The sequence below is a fragment of the Leptinotarsa decemlineata genome, unplaced genomic scaffold, assembly GCF_025532065.1.
Source record: "Leptinotarsa decemlineata unplaced genomic scaffold, Ldec_3_MD MMD2_P_RNA_scaffold_14, whole genome shotgun sequence".
NCBI lineage: Eukaryota > Metazoa > Arthropoda > Insecta > Coleoptera > Chrysomelidae > Leptinotarsa > Leptinotarsa decemlineata.
Window position 1 is genome coordinate 12874776 of NW_027412528.1, and position 22622 is coordinate 12897397.

At 35.1% G+C, this 22622-nt stretch overlaps 1 protein-coding gene across 2 annotated transcripts in view; it reads left to right on the forward strand.

The window, feature by feature from the left end:
* LOC111513207 (mannosyl-oligosaccharide alpha-1,2-mannosidase IA) overlaps nt 1-22622 on the forward strand; it is a 302260-nt gene that overhangs the window by 272116 nt on the left and 7522 nt on the right. For both annotated transcript variants that reach the window (XM_074179457.1, XM_074179462.1), the window contains exons 4-5: nt 5750-5963; nt 14437-14661. In XM_074179457.1, coding sequence (XP_074035558.1) covers nt 5750-5963; nt 14437-14661 — 439 coding nt within the window. The remainder of the gene's footprint in view (nt 1-5749; nt 5964-14436; nt 14662-22622) is intronic.

The window sequence follows — 22622 nt, forward strand, 5'->3', positions numbered from 1 at the left end:
TTAGCCGCCCAGATGCAGAAGGCTATCATTCTTGGCTCACTGCGTTTGCTCAGAGCACATGATTCTCGGACCCAATGATCACTTACCCCACGGTGTGGGGAGTGGTCATTGGTTGATAATGCTGGCTCGCCCTCCCGAATGTATCGGGGCTTCGGGGAATAGGGCCTGACCAGCGCACACTTTGGTGAAAAAAAAAAATAATAATAATAATATAATAAGGTTTCGGCCCTATCCCCCGAATGTATCGGGGCTTCGGGGGATAGGGCCTGACCAGCGCACACTACGGTGAAAAAAAAAAAAATATATATATATATATAAGGTTTATTCACAGTAAACAACATATAGTTACATAAAAAAGTTGATATAAAAAACACAGTAACTAATTAAATTGGGGAAAGTGGTGAAAAAACACGGAAAAAACACATAAGTAGCTGCAAAAGCTACTTGTATATGTGTATATGAAGGCAGTAACAAAATAAGTTGAATATTAGAGTACAATTGACATAATCGATAAAAAAATGTAATATCTAACACCTAAGTATCTTTGTATCAAAACAACTACGATACTATTAATCATACTCTAATTCTAAGGTTTTTTCTCAAATCAGTTATATTCAAGTCACAATCCGGTTAATTTTACATTTTCGTGGTAACGTCATTTAATACTGGAAAACACGACATATAGACACAGACACAGGTGTAATTCAGTTTCTTTTCTTTTTTTTCTGTCTATAGTTTTTGCTTGAAAATTGTATCGATTATGGGTCTATTACTGACAATCCACTTTTTTATTCTCTTTTCGAACAACTTATCAACAGATATATTCTTTAGCTCATTTGGTAACAAACTATTCTTGTAGCAAGGTAATTTGCACTTCGTTGGCCTATACATTTTCCACTTCTGGGAAAGAAAATTGCATCAGTTTTTCTGGTATTATAAGAATGTTCATGAGGGATGAGTTGTATTTTATTAGCTTTGACATAAAGTAACATTTTATTAACAAATATTTGTCTAATGATTTCACCACTAGTGTTTAGAAATAACATACTGTTTATGTAGGTACTGAACAGAAAAGGTCCGAGTACAGTTCCCTGGGGTACTCCATAAGATACTGTTTGTGTGTCACTGAGAATTCCATCAATTTCATCTTTTTGTTCTCTACCCAATAAATAGTTTTCAAGAAGATTGTAAATATTTCCTCTTATTCCATATCTTTTAAATGTATTAAGGAGTATTTTGTGAGAGACAGTGTCAAATGCTTTAGACAGGTCTAGAAAAATACTGACGGAAGGAATTTTTTTATCTATCTGCCCTCTCTAAAGCCATATGGACGATCTGATGAAATATTGAATTTTTTTAAGTAAGAGTATAATCTTTTCTTGATGATTCTTTCAAATTATTTTCGATAAGTTGGAGATTAGTGTAATGGGCCTGTAATTTGCGATAGATGATTTATTTCCACCTTTATGTAGGGGTTTTATTATTCCGCTTTTAAGGAAAACGCCCCATATCAATATATGTATTCACTAAAAATACTAGGGGCTTGGCGATTTCTGATGCTGTCTCTTTTAAGGTGTTCGCCCTTAGTTCATGCCTCCTCCTTTTATTTTTTGAACGGTTCATCAAAATATTCAAATTTGGTATAATGAAAGCTCCTGACAAATGCTCAACAACCCTAGAATGTAATGTCGATATCTTCGACTTCAACCTTGTGTAATTGGCCGCGGTGGTAGTGCGGCAGACTCACGATCAGAAGACCGTGGGTTCGATTCCTGCCTCGACCAGATATTTTTCTCGAGATAATCTATCTGGTTGAAGCTGGGATGATTCTGCAACTGTGTTAGGAATCACACGTTAAAAGGTGAGACCTCGTTAGTCTTTAGCTCGCACAAGTTTCTCAACTTCTGAGAGTTGTCGTTCGTATAGGGGCGACAGCAGATTGACGGAAAAACAGATTTTTTTTCAACTACTATAAAATGGCGGAACTTTTGATAATTGCCTGAATTTATTGACATTTATCTACATAATATGAGGTAGTAAACTTGAAATCAGTTCAGAAGATGCTCAAAATGGTTGCCTTGAACTGGACATATGAATAGCCTATCCCATATTACACGCCGAACATTTTCGAACATAGTAACGTCAATATCGCTACAAATATTTATTATTATCTGCCGTATATCCAATATTGAAGCATGGTCAGTTTCGTATGCCTTTTACTTCAAATAGCCCCATAAAAAATCCAAAGGTATCAAATCTGGCGAGCGGGGTGGCCATTCTGTAGGACCTCGACGGTCAATCCATATCGAATTTATTATCAAATTAAATCAAGTTTATTCATCATTTTTGATGACTGTTCAGGATTTACTACCATCTCACCAATTATTTGCAATTGCTGTTCTTCCGGAATGGACGGATGACCTGGGAGCTTTTTGTTATGTACACTACCGGTAGTTGTGAATTTGGATACAAGCTCCCTCAAATATTTTCTACAGATAGGACGGTTCAGAAAACGTTCATTGAAAATCTTTTCGGTCTCGTGAAAGTTACGCGTCGCACCGATAATAAAAATTGCATAAATTTTTTCTTCCAATGGACGAGAATTGACCATTTTAGAGATTGTTGACGTGGTACCCGAAAACTGAATAAGAATATTTTAAATGAACAATGATGTTCATTGTCGTACTGACATTTTTTGTCGTTTTATAAACAAAAAATAACTTAACAAACTTTATCGGCTTGTTGGAATTGCCAAATGACAGATAAAAAGGAATATTTCTAGAAATATTGATAATAATGTGTTTGTCTTCAGGAAATCAGTTAATGTTCCGCCATTTTGTAGTAGGTGAAGATATTGACTTCATATTCTAGGATTGTGAAGTATTCGTCAGGAGCTTCAAAATGTTGTGTCACAAGACCCCCCCTTTCCATTTAATTTTTTTTCTCACATGGCGCCCAGTCGTCATCTTGAAAATTTCATCTGTTAATTTCACTTAAAATAAAGTACTCATGCATTAATTTCATTATCCCAAACGTGTTAGGAATCACACGTTACAAGGTAAGACCTCGTTAGTCCTTAGCTCGCATAAGTTTCTCAACTTCTGAGAGTTGTCGTTCGTATGGGGGCGACAGCTGATTAACGGAAAAACAGAAACTCAGATCGCAACTGTCTAGTCTGGTTCACATGTACTCGATTCAGCTCTTTTTGGTGACATTTTTTAGCCCTGTCCAAAAATTACGACCAAGGTGTCATTCGATTCGTATTTTTGCCTAGAAAGTTTAAGAAAAGGTCCGAAAACGCGCCGATAAAAACTACATGAGTTATAAACAATTGAGTGAAAAAATGGGGCTTTAGTTTTTTCTTAATATCTCGGAAAATTTTCAAAATTTTGTAAATTTGAAAAAAGATTTGGAAAGATCAATGAATTTTCGTCAAAAAAGTCCCGACTCCCGAAAATGTATCTCGATTATTTATAATTTTTACAGAGCCCTGAAAATAGAACCAAAAGCGGGTAGTCTGGCTTCCGCGCGCCTTTCGTCACTCTGACATAAAAACAAAAAAATTATTTGAACATATTAAATGTAAATATTAAGGAATGAAAAAATTCATGTAATGTTGGAATACATCAATAAACAATAATCCGCAGTTAATTATAAATTTGTTAATCTGAATTGAAAGTTAATATAAAAATCCCTAAAATTATTAAACTAAAACCCTGGCATTTTTTTCCTTTGATGAAGTTATCTTTAATAGCCAAAAAAAATAGACTACCGTTGCCAAAATAAAAAAATTGTTATTATAAATTTTTTTTATTAACAATTGAAAATTCAGTTCCGAATACTTTATTTTATAACATACACAATTTTAAGACAACGATAAAAATAAAATAAATACAACAATAAAAATTAATTGGCGCTCCGGGGCGACTTCATTGATTCCAGTGGCGCATTTGCTTTTTCAGCTGCAGGAAAACCCGGAAAAACCTGCAGCACCACATCATCTGAAGATCTTGATCCAACAATGTCCTCTCTCTCATAAAACAAAATGTAGGGTGTCTCCAGAGGCTCCAATAAATTCAATGCATCGCCAGAACACTTCGTGACACGACTAAAATTATAATTTTATAAAAAATATATTACAATTTTTTTTTTATTGTTTCAATACATTCATTATAAACATTGTTTCATTATATACATTGTTTATAAGCAATTCGAAAATTTTTTTTCTGCATTATGTTAATGGAAAAAAATCATGATTTTTAGAAAAAAAAATGGGTACTTAAAAAAATTTCTTTGTTGCTAAAAAATGTGTTTATTAATTAACAATCGTTTTTTGCAACTAATTATTAAAATAAAGGAACCGGTTTTTTCTCATAAATTCTATTGTTCTTTAAGGTTTTAAAAAACTATTTTTTCCTTTTTTTAATTATTCATTTAAAAAAAATTGTTATAAACAAATTTTTTTTTCAATACTTTGTTCTATAATAAAAGTAACTGTGTTTTTTTTAAATTTATTCAATTTTTTATAAAACTTTTAATATCGTGATATTAAAATAAAAAACGCATAGTTACTTTTATTATAAAATAAAGTATTGAAAAAAAAAAAATTTTTCAACAATTTTTTTTTAAATAAACAACTAAAAAAAGAATAAAAAAAAGTTCGTTCAAAACATTAAAGAAATATAGAATTTATGATTTAAAAAAAAACGGTTCCTTAATTTTAATATTTGGTTGCAAAAAACGATTGTTAATTAACAAATGCATTTTTCAGCAACAAAGGAATTTTTTTAGGAAACAATTTTTTTTTTTTAATCATGATATTTTCAATTAACATAATGCAAAAAAAAATTCGAATTGCTTATAAACAATGTATTTGTTTATAATAAATTCATTAACAATAGCTGTGAAAAAATAAAAAAAATATTAGTTTTTAGCCATGAGACATTGAAAAAATAATAAAAAAAATTGTAATGTATTTTTTATAAAATTATAATTTTCAATAGTTAATAACAAAATTTTTTTATTTTGGCAACGGTAACTTTACCAAAGGAAAAGAATACCAGGGTTTTGGTTTGATAATTATAGGGATTTTTATATTAACTTTCAATTCAGAAAAAGTTATTAATTAACAAATTCATAATTAACGTTGAAATTGGGATAATTTTTTTTTTACTGCGGATTATTGTTTATTGATGTATCCCAACATTACATGAATTTTTTCATTCCTTAATATTTACATTTAATTTTTTTTTTGTTTTCAGGGCTCTGTAAAAATTATAAATAATCGAGATATAGTTTCGGGAGTCGGGACTTTTTTTAAGCAAAATTATTGATCTTTTCAAATCTTTTTTCAAATTTCCAAAATTTTGAAAATTTTCCGAGATATTAAGAAAAAACTAAAGCCCCATTTTTTTCACTTGATTGATTATAACTTTTGTAATTTTTATCGGCGCGTTTTCGGTGTCGAATGACACCTTGGTCGTAATTTTTGGACAGGGCTGAAAAATGTTACAAAAAAAGTACATGTGAACTAGACTAGTCGAGGAAAAACGAAGTTTTTGTTACGAATATCCTTGGAGTTTATATATCACTCTACTCTTTTGAAGTAGACTCTTTAGCAGATGTAACAACTTACGTGACGTTTTTCATATAGTTATTATACACCGTAGGGAAATATAATGTATCTATGAGGAACTTCACAAATCTTGTGATGCTGAAACAATATTAATCACAATCATGACATTTTTAGGCGAGCAAGAATTATGGTTGGGCGAGCGGTAGCTCCAGTATTCTATCCGAATTCGGAACACTTCATCTCGAGATGGCATACCTTAGCGACGTGACTGGTAAACCAATATACCGTGCCAAAGTAGATCATATTCGAAAAGTTCTTCAAGAGATGGAGAAACCCAAAGGACTCTACCCTAATTATCTAAATCCAAAAACAGGAAATTGGGGACAGCGTAAGTAATTCAATTATCGTTTATAATGTGTCGTGTGTGAGACAACCCGTTTGATGATCTTACTTGAATGTTTCAAAAGCTGTTTATTAATTTTTTACACGCTTTATATTAGCTTCACCTGTATGTATGTATGTATGTTTGTTTTTATGTTTGTAACTCTCAAGCTCGGGATCTGTATTTGACAGAATTATCGATATTATTGCTTGATCTATTCGCGGGCAGATGGCGCTGCACGCGTAACCTCCTTGATATATCGATATTATTGCTTGATCTATTCATGTCAAAAATAAACTTTAACATTGAAACATATAATTATACCGTTTTTGTGATCACTTCTCCATAGAAAAATTGGATTATTTCTGATAATTTAAATGAAATACCCCTTTTTGGCCGAAAACGGATGTGGTTTTTGACATCGGTTAATAAACTAAAAAGTGAATATTCTAATTTGTATTCATTTTTTATTGATTGAGTTACTGAAAACAAAAACGAGAATGAATCAGAATTAGCTGACAATACTCAGCAGTTTGATTACAAATTTGTTTTAATATCATATCGAATGATCACATTGTCGTTTCATTTATTTCAGAGCCTATTTTTGCAAGTTTAATAATAATAATAAATAAGCAGGGATGGCCACTAACACCCTTGGCCTTGGTGAGTTGCGCCACCACTTACCCGAGCAATTGGTGCAAAACTGGAAGCCCTGGCGCACCCAGGAAGGAGAACACTATTCTCCCTCAGGTGCCGGCCGTGGGTTTACTGGGCTAACCACCCGGTGGTCCCATCACTTGGTTTCTATCAATCGAGGAAGGGGCTCCACAATCAACCCGCTCGGAGGGGTCAGAGGCCAAGTGGTGGGGCCCATAACGATGATTTGCCTACCGATGACAATCCTGGCAATGACAACGGATGCTTTGAGTGGACGCATGGGCTAAGAGATAGCCTTATACATTGCTACGAGAGTAGTGAGCCTGCGTGAAGAGAGTACATGGCGAGATTGCATGCTTTGTGGTGTGAAACACATCCGGAGCATGCCGACTTTTCCACCCAAAATCTTAGGAATTACGTATCCTATCTTCGGCGGCAGGGCTATTTAGCTCCCCCCAGCCTGCTAACGAAGTGGTAGAAGTGACAGTTCTACCACCCGTTGGCACGGCTGGAGAGGAGACGCGCACCATACCACCAATGGAGATGACAATCAGAACACGCAGAGCGCTCCACAGAATTAGGCAACTGAAGCCACAAGAACTGGCTTGTTTGGATGCGGAGGTTCGTAGTGTTCTAACAGAAGAGGCTGACATCTGGCAAATCAACACCGCCGTGTATAGCGTCGTCCAATCGCTTTCCAAATCGGAAGGACGAAATTCCGGCGTTGTGGTTCGGAAGATTGAACGGCGTGCACACAAGATGGAGGCTAAGATCACGTCGTCTCGTATCCAATGTGTGATGGATTACAGGGCGGCCAACAGGCCTTTCACGCCCGCAGTGCGGCGAATAGCCGCCAAACTACGACGTATCCATCACACTTTAAGTCAAGGCGTGCTACTGACCACCAAATAGCACTGTTTTGATAGGATACGAATGCCAGTGGCTGCTAAGAAGTAACTAGTGAGACGAGCGAGAAGTATCGCGGAAAACCTTAGGTTCCGTGAGAAACCTTCTCGCTTATTCCAAGAGCCTCCACGTGTTGTGAATGATACGCCGACCGCTGATCAGGTGGAATCCTTCTGGAAGGATATCTATGAACACCCGCAGCCACTCAACGTAGACACTTCAGCTCTAGCGCAGTTCGAAGCTTTCAACAGAGAGTGCAGCTCGTAGATGGAAGCATCCTACACCATCTGGATGCCGAAGAGACGTATACTTACCTCGGGATGGAACAACGCCACTCACAAGGTGTAACAGCAGTGAAAAACTCTCTCTGCGGCAAGTAAGTATCAAACTTCTACAGATCTGGTCATCGGAACTGTCGGGGGAGAACAAAGTTTCTGCAACAAATATACTTGCCGCTCCAGTCTTACTCTACTTGTTTAGAGTAGTGAAGTGGACTCGGGAGGAGCTGTATCAACTCGACGTAAAGACCCGAAAAATGATGCATCTCTATAGGAGTTTGCATCCCAAATCGTCCGTTCCACGGTTGTACTTCCACCGACAACTTAACCCCGTGGACTTTTGAGTTTGGAGTGTCTACATGACAGAATGGTACTGGATACAGCCTGTAAAGTCGTCAGGAGTTTGGATCCCCTTCTTTACATGGTCCGTGACCATGAGAGAGCAGGAATTGGAGCATTTCTCTTTAGGGCAGCTGCCCGAGCAGCTGTTGAACTCGGTATAGTTTTCGACAGTGAACGAGGTGACCACAACTCTGTCACAGAGTTGGAACCCGTTCAGCAAAAAGCCCAGACAAAAGACGCAGAGATCACCTTACTTCTGCGGAAACACAAGGATAAGCTAATGCATGGGGTCTTCTTCAATAACATTGGAGACCTTGGCTTAGCAAAGCGCCTGACGTTCGCTTTTCTCAGGTCGAGTGGGCTGAATTCGAAAACTGAGGGGTTCATCATGGCTTGCCAGGATGGTGTCTTCAACACCTTAGTCTACCGCAGTCGCGTTATGGGTGTAGAGGTTTCTGACACAATGTGCAGAGCCTACCGCGAGGCGCCCGAGACCCTAATGCACTTGCTATCAGCATGTCCAGCATATGCGGTCTTGGTCTATATAGATCGATATAACAAGGCCCTAAGAGTGCTATATTATCATCTACGGCACTCTTACGGCATTGACGAGACACCGGTGTTACCCTACGCTCCGGGGGATATTGAATCCGTTGTGGGGAACGAGAAGTGCCGAATTTATTGGAACTATTCGTTCTCCACCCTCAGGCTCATACAAAATAATAAGCCTAATGTAGTCCTTCTCGACCACCAGTGCAAAACCATATTTGTCGTTAAGTTTTTAGCTCCTGGCGAGACAAATATCATCAGAAAGATGGTTGTTCTGATTAGTGGAGTCTTTGGTGGACTGATATCCTCTCTACTCTCAAATCTTAAAATCACACCGGCTTGCCGCACTAAGGCAGAAATCTTAGCCGCACAGATGCAGAAGGCTGTCATTCTTGGCTCACTGCGCTTGCTGAGGGCACATGATTCTCGGACCCAATGATCACTCACCCCACGGTGTGGGGAGTAGTCAATGGTTGATAATGCTGGCGCGCCCTCACGAATGTATCGGGGCTTCGGGGGATAGGGCTTGACCAGCGCACACTACGGTGAAAAATAATAAAAAATTAAAAAAATAATAATAATAATATACTTTATTGTCATTAAGAATAAATCTTGTGGGCACAATTTGTGAAAAATAAATATGCATGTAACATAAATCGAGTTGCTCGTTCAGGGGTATATGTTTCTGGTTTTTAATTGATTTCTTAATTTTCATGGCCTCCAACAAATTCATTTTTTTCTCTTTATTACATATATATAGGATTTTGAGGTTATCTTCATTTATCTGGTGGTTTTATTCTTGAAGATGTTCGTACATTACAGAGTTTTTGTCCAAACAGACGTGTTCACGCAGTCTTATGTCAAAATTTCTACCGGTTTGGCCTGTATATACTGCAAAGCATTCGCCACACTCTATTCTATACGAGGAGATACGAGGTGTTGAAATTGAATCATTTTGTTCGCTTTTTGAAAATAACTCTTTAAAAAAATAAGTTCGGTACCCGGGGTTTTTTTGACGTGAAAAATCATAATTTCGTATTGATTTTCATGTAACATCTAGAGGGCGCTGCGTACGCTGTCATTATTTATTTCAAATTGCCCTAACTTTTTTGACAGTAAACTTTTGGAACTTTTACTAATTACCACACCTTTTCCAAGTAAAAAAGTACACTTCCTGAACAACGCTGGAGGTGATCGTTTTTGAGATATTTACAATTTTCCATATCGATGCGTATTACTAACTCCTAGGGTGCTAAGTGAAGTTGCTGAGAACATTACAAAAACTAAGTATGTGGTGGATCTCGTCAAAATAAGCAACTTTTTCCTATAAAATGTTTAACGAAGAATGATTCGTTTTCGAAATACAGATTGTTTAAATTTTTCAAAACATGGTAGGTTTTTGTCATAAGTTTTTTGCAATTTTATAGTCCGTTCATAATTTGTCGATAGCACAAAATGAGGGCCCAAGTCATAAAACGGTCGTAAAACTCGTAAAATCATAGGCGGAGGTTCCTGAGGTGTTCATTCATTAAATATAAAGCTTCAGTTTATATTCGAAACTTGCCTTGAAAGGGTGAAGTTGTTACGAACGAAAATAATTTTTGGTTTAGTACATTTTTTAATCGCGTTTAATTTACGGCTCGTTGGTGTTTCGGCGTCTACGGCAGTAATTAACGTCTCTAATATTTATTTTGCGAATTTTGTGCAGTGCGTGAGTAACTTTTTTTCATATTCCTACAAACATATACGTACCTTTCGTTCCTGCTTGTTTTGTTTGATTGCTTGCGATGGCTTCGTCATCATCATCAACATCATCAAGTTTTACACCGGTACTGTTGCGTACAGTCAGTAAGTCTGTCTATTCACCAAGAGAGAAGACTATTGTTTTGAACGTTCACGATGCTCTGGTTTCTCAGAATCCCACAAACACTGTTCAGAACATAATCAAAAGTTGTGCCAACATGACGGGCGTAGGGGAGTCAACAATATATAGGTTCCTATCAGAAACAAAAAAAAAAGGTATAGCTAACCCAAATACAAACGAATACTTAAAGAGGGGGAGAAAACCTATTGAAATTGATGAATTTGCCAAAAATGGTATTCGAAGGAAAATTCACGAATTTTTTTACAAAAAAGAAATACCCAACTTAAACAAAATTTTACAAGAAGTTAGAGACGACCCGGATTTGCCTCATGTCGGACGAACCAAATTGTGGCAAGTTTTAAAAGAATTAAATTTCCGGTGGGAGAAATCAGACCGAAAATCACTTTTGATTGACCGGGAAGAGATAATATGTTGGAGAAGAAAGTATCTAAGATCTATACGAAAATTTCGGGCTGAAGGAAGGCCAATTTACTATCAGGACGAAACGTGGGTAAACGCAGGTCATACTCTCACAAAAATTTGGACAGATAAAAATATATCAAGTTCCAGGCAAGCCTTTATGGAAGGTTGGTCTACTGGTATTTCCCCACCCTCTGGTAAAGGCAGTAGATTAATAGTTTCTCACATTGGCAGTGAAAAAGGATTTGCTAAGCATGGTTTGTTGGAATTTGAATCCAAAAGCACAAAAGACTATCACGAGGAGATGACAGCTGATGTTTTCGAAGAGTATTTTGAGCAGATGATTGAACATATACCACCAAACTCAATTATAGTATTAGATAATGCACCTTATCATTCACGACTAGTTGAAAGACTTCCAACGACTGCGTGGAAGAAACAGGATATCATTGACTGGCTGCGGAATAAGTCCCTGCCTTACGAAGATGGAATGGTTAAAGCAGAACTTTTAAAAATTGCTCGGCAACACAAATCTAAGTTCAAGAAATACGTAGTTGACAAAATGGCGGAAAGACGAAACATCACAGTCCTTAGACTTCCACCCTACCACTGCGAATTAAATCCAATTGAACTCATTTGGGCACAAATGAAAAGCTATGTGGCTAGAAAAAATACGTCATATAAAATACAAGCTGTACGTGAATTGTTATATGAGTCTTTACAACATATTACAGAACAAAATTGGCGAGATGCAGTAAGACATGCAATAGAAGAAGAACAAAACATGTGAGATCTTGACAATATAATTGATGCGACTGTAGAGACACAACCGCTAATTATTAACCTGCAAGACGACTCGGATTCCGAAGATGATCCTGTTTATTTTGAATTTGAATAGTTTTGTAAGTAATCGTAGTTTATATCATTTAAAAATAGGTATTAATTAAATAAATGTATCTTTTACAAATTGCAAGTAACTTATTATTTTTGAATAAAATAAAGAATTTTTTTTAAAATAAAAATACAGTTTACAGTACCTACAGTTTAAGAATATTAATATATTTATTTATTTAAAGTAACTAATGTTTTAATCATATACTCTACGACACTGGTCACTCATTTCCACTCAAAATACCTACATAATCGGATTAAAAGTTTTATAGCTGTATTGTATTTCTTCAGATACAAGGTGGGTTAGTCGAAAACATCTTAAACTGCCAGTTTTAGTTTGGTTTTTGTTATTATATCATATTAGCTGTCCTCTCTGTATTTCAGTTCTCTAATGAGGGTCAAACTTGCAGTGAGCTATCAACAAATTATGAACGAACTATAGTTATTTTCATCAAACTTTATACGTAGTATACCCGTACAGACTTCTAAACTGAGCATTATCGAACTACTCATTCAATACAAATTAAAAAATTAGTCGGGTTTAATTATTCAATTAGAAAGTGCTACATTTTTCGGAATTTGTAAAAAAACAATTCGGAGAAGTACTATGTTATTTATTAGGCAAATAAACATATAAAAATTTAACGAAACAACTATTACAATAACTGTTCAAAGTGACAACCCACAACAGTAATACAAGCTTCTGCTCTCCTCATCAAAGAATTCCGCACCCGTTGAAAAATGCCCCGAGTGTTTCTTATCGTTTTGCAGCAAGCTATGATGCGATCCCTCAACATTTCCTCGTTTTCAATGGAGCTAGCATAAACTAGTGATTTTAGGTGTCCCCAAAAGAAAAAATCCACGGGATTGAGGTCCGTTGACCTCGGAGGCCAATGCTCAGTGCCTCCTCTTCCTATCCATCGTTGGAGATGTGCTACATTTCTAAAATGAGCAGGAGCTCCATCGTTCATAAACCAAGAGTGATTTCGGAGACCAATGGGAACATATTACATAAGTTGGGAAGCTTGTGTTTTAAAAAATGTAGACAAGCATCTCCATTCAAACGAAAGGGGAGAAAATAGGGCCCAATTAAATAATCCCCAATCATGCCTACCCATACATCAAAAGAGAATCTGTCTTAGAAATGAGTTTGCGTTATCGCATATGGGTTATCTTCCGCCTAGATGTGGTTGTTATGGAAGTTCATGATACCATTACTTGAAAAAATAGCCTCATCTGTGAAGAGGATTTTCGATAAAATTTGCGGATATTGTTCGACTTTTCTTTGAAGCCAATGAGCAAATTCGATACGTGGTTGGAAATCATGTAGCGTAAGTGCCTGGACACGCTGAATATGATAAGGATATAATTGCTGTTCCTTTAAAATTCTGTGAACTGTCATGTGACTCACATTTAAAGTTTGATTAACTTTTCTTGTTCTTGTCTCTGGATGTTCACTTATTTCTTCGAGAACCGCCTCCTCCAATTCTACAGTTCTTGTAGCCCGTGGCCGTCCTACTGCAGAATTTGTTTCCAAGCATCCAGATTCGGAAAGTCGCCGGAAAAGATTCGCAAATGTCGCTGCACAAGGAGTCACGCGTTGGGGATACCTTTCCTGATAGATGCGTCTGGACTCGCTTGAATTTCCGTCAGCCAAGCCGTATGCAAAAACCATATCAGCCATTTCAGTCGGGCATGGTACCAAAAAGTCACTTTATAAACTCCGAACTGTGAATTTGTCAATTAATAGTTAAAAATGTGACAGCGAACTTCTATTTTTATTAAACAAACTTTCATAGCCTACTCAATTTAATTAACTTGAGCGGAGAGTGACAAAAATTATATAAATTTGGCTATAAAGTAATATGCATCGATATAGAAAATTGTAAATATTTCGGAAACGATCACCTCCAGCGTTGTTGAGAAGGAGTATCTTTTGTTACTTGGAAAAGGTGTGGAAATTAGGTTTTTCATGTAAAGTACCAAAAGTTTACTGTCAACAAAGTTAGGGCAATTTGAAATAAATAATGACAGCGTACGCAGTGCCCTCTAGATGTTACAGGAAAATTAATACGAAACATGATTTCCCACGTCAAAAAAATCCCGGGTACCGAATTTCGTGCAAATAACTTATTTTTTGCAAGAGTTATTTTTAAAAAGCGAACAAAAAATTCAATTTCAACACCCCGTTTCTCCAAAACGAAGCATTTTTGGACACAAGTTCATGTAGACTTTTATTCTTAAAATTATCTGAGGAATACGTCACTTGAATATTTCAACGTACTTATGTTACACCCTGTATATCTGATTTTTTCATTCTATCCCGGGATATAAAAATAATAAATAACTACTTTGAATATTTGGGAACAAAACGTTAAGGCTTCGTAACATATTCATATAAAAAATGTGGGAATCTTTCACAGAAAGGAAGAAAGCTATCAATTTCAACAAATTAACTCTAAATAAAGATGCGAGGTTTTTCCAATGGAAACTAAACTTGAATTCTAAATATATAAGGTTCTTCTTGTGACAATAATAACCGAACTTTAACAAATGAATTATCGTGTTTCAGATCATATGTCTATGGGTGCACTTGGTGACAGTTTTTACGAATACTTACTAAAAGTCTGGATACAAACCAATAAGGAAGACAATGAAGCCAGGCAAATGTTTGATGATGCTATGCAAGCTGTATTCCAACACATGCTGAAAAATTCTACTGGTGGACTCACGTATTTTGCTGAACTCAAATTTGAGAGACCTGAAAATAAAATGGACCATCTAGGTTGTTTTTCAGGTAGAAAAATTTAATTGTATATATCACTTTTCTGGGGAAAATAATATTTGGTAACATTCTGATGGATAGAATTTTAATGTCTGAGTATCACAACAGTTATTTAGCACTGATTTTCGCGGTCGTCTTGGAAGATATGAATGTTGAATTGGAAAAGTGTCACACTTTTTGATTTTGTGGTACTTTCTTTTTTTGCATATCTGATTTATAAAAAATAATTGGGTAATCGGAGTTGACCAGACTTGTAACTCACTACTTTTGAGGTAAATCACAGATGAGCATATTCATAACTTTATAGTCATGTTACAAATATTTTGAATCGCAAGAGGGCCTTGAGAATTTCAGTAATTCAAAATATGTTCTCAAATGTCAAACACCATTTGAACACTTCAAAAAAGTGTGTTTGTTTGTCGATGATAAAACTGTGGAACAAAAGAGAACTATTTTAGTGCAAGTATGATAAGAAACCTCAAACTGAATTATATGACAGATGTCATTGTCAATTGTTTTTTGTCTCTCTCTTTGTTCTTCAACCACATGGCTTTTACCGGTAAACCATAATTTTAAAACAAATGACGATTTTTTAGTAAATTTTAATTCAATAATCTTCTTTGTATCCAGTGAGGAATCAACCTTTTTTAATGTGGTGACTTGTTTATTGTATTGACATGTTTCAATTGTTTAAATGTAACATTTTTTTCGACACGGCCAACCTCAGTAACAGTAACTTGTGACCTTTCATGTTAATAATTTCTATATTGTATCGCCACCATACAAATTTTGTAGCTTTTTCTTGAAGATGATGATAAATTTTAACGAAATATTGGAATAAATTGTGTTATAAGAGTACATTTTCGTTCTGCTGATCACCCAAAGATATTTTCCAAGTTTTGTTCTTAGAAAGTGTAATTTCTTGAGCCCTTGTATGTATTTTTGATTAATTTTCTTGGGTTATTGGGCACATGTTAAATTAAAATAAACAAAAAGAAAGACTTCAATTAAACGTTTCGCCTCTGGCCAGAGGCATCTTCAGTAAAATTAAGTATTCAAGAAAGGAGGGTTACATACCTTGGCAAGTACCGCATAATTCATTATTATATTTGGCTTTTTTCCACATTATGGTTTTAAAAATTAATGTTATTGTTGATGGAAAATGGGTGTTGGAACATTCCAACAAAATATAAAAAAAGACCCAATCGCAAAACAAAATTCTATATTCGATATCCTGCAGAACTGAGACACGCACTGATATACATATTGACACACCGTTCTCCATCAACTATAACATTAATTTTTTAAAATGATAATGTGGAAAAAAGCCCAATATAATAATGAATTATGCGGTACTTGCCAAGGTATGAAACCCTCCTTTCTTGAATACTTAACACTCAATTTATTATGATTTTTTTGATTTATCTTCCAGCTGTTAATTACTGAAAAATGTTACCCACCTTCACTGATTAAAAAAGAATTTTACTGGAGATGCCTCTGGCCAGAGGCGAAACGTTTAATTGAAGTCTTTCTTCTCGTATATTTAACATATGCCCAATAACCCAAAAAAATTAATCACAAAATAAATATATATATATATATATATACCTATATATATATATATATATATATATATATATATATATATATATATATATATATATATATATATATATATATAAATGTGTCCCACATTTTATGTGACAGGCAATATCTGGTTTGTTGAAGGAGATACACAAAAATGTTTCATACAAAAGTTTTAGGAGTTCATGAGAGCTATATTTTGATATAATTTTTAAATATACAGGGTGTTTGGTGTAGGTGCTACAGACCAAAATTCCATTTTTTAAAATAGAACGCCCTGTATTTCATTACATATTCAGATGCTACGTTAAATTCTGATATCATTTCATGTTTGGTTTTTGAAATTCGGTTACGGCGTTGTTGAGTTATTGCACTTTTCCTTAAATATAAAGTTTCAAAAAAACTTATTTACTCGTACACGAATCCAGTCTATATCTTTTATTAAATTGAACTAGACTACTACTGAATACAAACCATTACTCTCACCTCTATGATACGATATCGATATCAGTTGAATATAATCTTGAAATTCTTGAGAATGTGACCAACTTGAGGGTGAATTGCTTTATATTGCACAATTTCATCAAGTAGCTTATGCTTGTTGATGCCGTAGTAACAAATGTTGTTGAATTGTATCTACTTGTCAGTTCGATTCAGTGATTCTTTGCAAAACAGTAACTGTGTTCTTTTGTGTGAAAACTCCAGTATGCCTTTCGCGTTTAGTCCAGGTGATTGCATTGATATGTTATTAATTTTTGGGGAATGTCAGAAAAACTGCCGTCAAGCACAACGTCTATACCAAGAAAGTTTTCCAGACAGACCCATTCCGTCACGAATGACTTTTTCGAGAGTTGTAGAAAAATTGCGAACTGGGTCATTTCCTTCTACTATAAAGCATCGTCATCATACGAGATCTGTTAGAACTGAAGATTTAGAGATCAATGTGTTGGCTTATATTATTTTTCATCCACATGTTTCTATCCGTACTCTTGCAGAAGAAGTCGGTGTGAGTAAATCTAATGTACAGAGAATTCTGAATTCAAAATTCAGTTGGTACAAGGTTTGAAACCCACGGATTTTGAACGACGACTTGAATTCATTGCTTGTATTCAGGTAATATTACATGAAAGTCCTAACATATTCAGTCAAATTTTGTGGAGCGATGAATCGCGATTCCACAATAATGGAGTTGTGAATCGACATAACAGTCACTATTGGTCTCAAGAAAATCCCCACTGGGTCCGCGAAAGTAATTTTCAAACTACTTGGGGTATTAATGTATGGTGTGGATTGTTCAATGGCCGCATCATAGGACCTTACTTTTTCAATGAAAATCTCAATGGATTGCGATATTTACATTTTCTAGAAAATGATTTGATCCAGTTGATGGAAGATATTCCCATAGCAGAACGACAAGGAATTTGGTGGCAACAAGATGGTGCTCCTCCTCACAATTCACAGGTGGTTACTGAATATCTGGATAGAACGTACCCAAATAGATGGATTGGTAATAAGCGTCCAATTCGGTGGCCGGCTCGTTCCCCAGATTTATCACCGCTTGATTTTTTCCTATGGGGTTATTTAAAAGATATTGTTTTCACTACTCCCCCTTTGAATGTGGATGATCTGAAAATGAAAATTCGACTAGCGTGCAGTGATATTACACCTGATATTATAAGAGCGACTTGTACGAGAGAAGTGATTCGACGTTTCGAAGCCTGTATAATATCTAATGGGCATCACTTTGAACAATTTTTATGATTTATTTCTAGGTACCTACCATTCTTATGAAATGATTTATCAAGTTATATTATTTAAATTGTTATTAATTAAAGATTTGTTTTCGAATACACCTCTTTCAATTTCGCAATTGTTTCATATTCAAAATGATTCCTGACTGAATTCCACAACTCAAAATTGAAACCATTACTTCGAACACCCAAAATTTTGACTAATTTTCATGTGATCTGATGCAGAGAGAATAATTGTATGAGATATTTTTAAAAATAATAGTCGTTCTCAAGACTTTACATTTTAAGCAATAACTCAACAACGCCGTAACCGAATTTAAAAACCAAACATGAAATGATATCAGAATTTAACGTAGCATCTGAATATGTAATGATATACAGGGCGTTCTATTTTCAAAAATGGAATTTTGGTCTGTAGCACCTACACCAAACACCCTGTATATTTAAAAATATAGCTCTCATGAACTCCTAAAACTTTTATATGAAACATTTTTGTGTATCTCCTTCAACAAACCAGATATTGCCTGTCACATAAAATGTGGGACACCCGGTATATATATATATATATATATATATATATATATATATATATATATATATATATATATATATATATATATATATATATATATATATATATATATATATATATATATATATATATATATATATATATATATACAGGGTGTCCCTGGACTTCCTCTTTTCCTCTCGGGAATGTATAGATGGGGTCAAAATATCACCAATACTTCATATAACTTTTTTTCCTAAAAGTCTTCGTAACCAAGTTACGGGCCCTCAAAGTTACAAAATGAAAAATGTTTTTCTTTGATAACTTTTCAAGTGAATATTCAAAATCATCCAAATTTTGGTAATTGACTAAACAAATGAATTCCTTCGATGAGCTTTCATGCAGGAGTCAGTTGTTTTGCTACAAAGTCAGGAACGGACTACCCCCGATGGTCCACACCCCAAAACTTTGAAATGACAGATATTTTTCAATATTTTTCAACAAAATAAGGTTACTTGGACAATTTTATGAATAAAAGTACTTGTGTGGAAAGTCGATCGGAGCAACGAGTCTTGATAAAAATGTAGTTCTACTCGACGACATCAAACCCGCTCGTCCACCATTATTTGAAATGAATAATTATCAAAGCAGAAATAATAATGATAACGTTAATTCAACAACATTTATAACAGGAATAATACAAAGTATGCTAAAATGAAGTCGTAAACAAAAAGTACAGTACCTATATGGAAGTTTAAGTCACAATTGTGATAGCAGATATTTTTTCAAAAGAAATATCAAGTTCTGTAGATTCGTGGTGTTTTTAAACTAACAAGCTACTCTACTATGAAATATCGAATTCATTCCATATTTTGTATGTACATAATACGTGTGGAATAATCACGTTTCGTGTTGATCAGTTATCTGAATCTCATGAAACTCAACATTCGAATGTTTCAAATTCTTCTTCGCAGCTAAACTGTTGAGGAGTTTCACTGATAATTATGATTTTATGGGAGAAATTCTTTAACACGAATCTAAATTTAGCTGAAAAAACGCACATCGGAAAAAATATTTACTATACTAATAAAAAGCAAACGAATGAACTACAAAAACGGCTGCACATGATCAGGTGAAAAATATCCAGGGAATAATTATGTTCCATTTCTTTCACAGATGTTCTTTCACAAAAAAACCTTTTAGACAGTTTTGATAAAAAATGAGAAACTGGAATGCGATTTTGTTTTGTTGAGTGGTGCGTTGTCATATGACTATCATTGTATTGTCAATATTCTATAGGATATTTTGAATTTTTTTGATATGGCCGAACAGTTTACATTCAATGAATATGCAGATATGCATGTATTTTATGGACGAGCATTTTGTAATGCTGCAGAAGCTCGTCGTCTGTATTCCGAGCATTTTCCCAATCGAACGGTACCGTCAAGAGAAACATTCGAGCGTGTCGATCGCAGCTTGAGGGAGACAGGTATGTAATAATTGATAATTAATTTGAGCATGTTGTTTTATTTCGATATTATTGTAGGTACAGTTTTGCCAAAACGAGGTGGTGAGGGCGCTCCTAGGACTGTACGTACCGTTGTATTGGAGGAAAATATTTTGGAAGCCGTCGCTGATGATCCTTCAATGAGCATCAGAAACAGTTCCATACATCCAAGTCCACTATTCATAGAATAATTAGGGAACAACTGCTCCACCCATTTCACATCCAGAAGGTACATGCCATGACACCTCAAGATTTTCCAGCACGACTGGAATATGCCAATTGGTTCATGGATAGGCAAAGAGAGGATATGACTTTTATTAATCGAGTTTTATTCACTGATGAAGCAGGTTTCAGTAGAGATGGAGTTATCAACTCTCATAATCTCCATATATGGGCCGAAGAAAATCCCCATGGGATATTGCAAACCAAACACCAACGGAAATTCAACGTGAATGTTTGGGCTGGTATCATAGGAAACCATCTTATAGGATCATTCGTTCTACAGGACCGATTGAATGGAGAACGTTATTTGGAGTTCATTCAGAACGATTTGAATGGACTTTTGGAACATGTTCCATTGCAAACCCGAAGAGATATGTGGTTTATGCATGATGGCGCTCCTCCTCATTTTAGTTTGATTGTGCGTGACCATCTGAACCATATTTTCCACAATAGATGGATTGGTAGAGGTGGGCCATATTCATGGCCATCGCGGTCTCCGGATTTAAATTCATTGGATTTCTTTCTGTGGGGGCATCTAAAAAGCCTTGTTTACGCTACACCTATTCACACAAGAGATGCATTGTTGAATAGAATAACATTACATTGTGAAGCCATACGAAACGACCCTGGAATGCTATTTCAAGTACAGAGAGGGTGTCTTCGCAGACTAAGAAAATGTATAGAGAGAGAGAAGGTGATCATATCGAGCAGTTTCTGTAGCGGATTTTTCATTTCTGTTTGCTCTTGAGGCTCTTGAGTTTCGTTAGTTAAACGTGTTTGCATTATAAAAATTCGTTATGAACATTTTACCTATCATTTCCATTTTCCTTAAAAACTAATATTTTCAAATAATGGTAGACATCTCAGGATAAATGTTGTTGAATTAACGTTATCATTATTATTTCTGCTTTGATAATTATTCATTTCAAATAATGGTGGACGAGCGGGTTTGATGTCGTCGAGTGAAACTACATTTTTATCAAGACTCGTTGTTCCGATCGACTTTCCACACGAGTACTTTTATTCATAAAATTGTCCAAGTAATCTTAATTTGTTGAAAAATATTGAAAAATATCTGTCATTTCAAAGTTTTGGGGTGTGGACCATCGGGGGTAGTCCGTTCCTGACTTTGTAGCAAAACAACTGACTCCTGCATGAAAGCTCATCGAAGGAATTCATTTGTTTAGTCAATTACCAAAATTTGGATGATTTTGAATATTCACTTGAAAAGTTATCAAAGAAAAACATTTTTCATTTTGTAACTTCGAGGGCCCGTTACTTGGTAACGAAGGATTTTAGGAAAAAAGTTATATGAAGTACTGGTGATATTTTGACCCCATCTATACATTCCCGAGAGGAAAAGAGGAAGTCCAGGGACACCCTGTATATATATATATATATATATATATATATATATATATATATATATATATATATATATAATATATACATAAGTAAAGGTAGAAATTTAATTTTTCGATATTGAATCGTCGTTTTTCCCGTCACAGGAAAAATTTGTGTATTATACACGGGAAAAATATTAGATTTTAGCTCATGGTTTTTTGTCTCCCTCCGCTTCGCGTTGGGATATCAAGTAGAGTGGAGCGTGTTTCTAATCAGGCTAGCTTTATTTATGTCAAAATTTGGCATGTGTCAAATTTGGATATGAATCTAGGAAATATCTCATTGCATTTTGTGATATATTTCAATGTTCCACTTCTATCATCGCTTCTGTATGTTCAGAACTTAGAATTTCTCAATTCTAAGTTCTGAACAATTCAAGTGAGAAAAAAATTTCCTCGGTTATATGATAACCCAAGGCAGCTATAGATTGTTGCATGTACAGTTTTCATGTTGAATACGCGATGTCGATGATAAGCGCGCAACATCTACTTAGGCCATGAAAACGTTTGCCGGCGTTTCCATGACAACCAAACACTGTACAATGATTATTATCGCTGTCAGTTTGTCAAATGCGGTTTTAATTCAAATTTAAATGTCATTTTGAAGAAGTTGAAAGACCTATATAAGTAAAACGTCAATTTAATTAATTGAAAAATGGGTGAAAATTCAAGTGGCGATAATTTAGAAATGATGTGTGCCTGATTTGTCACAATTGTACAATTAATTATAATTTCAAATAATTTTCAAGGGTATTTCCAATGTTCAATTTGCTACTTCTAGTACCATATATTTATAAAATTATTACAATGTGTTAAAAACAACGATAAAGTCGGGGCGACTTCATTGATTCCAGTGGCGCATTTGCTTTTTCAGCTGCAGGAAAACCCGGAAAAACCTGCAGCACCACATCATCTGAAGATCTTGATCTAACAATGTCCTCTCTCTCATAAAACAAAATGTAGGGTGTCTCCAGAGGCTCCAATAAATTCAGTTG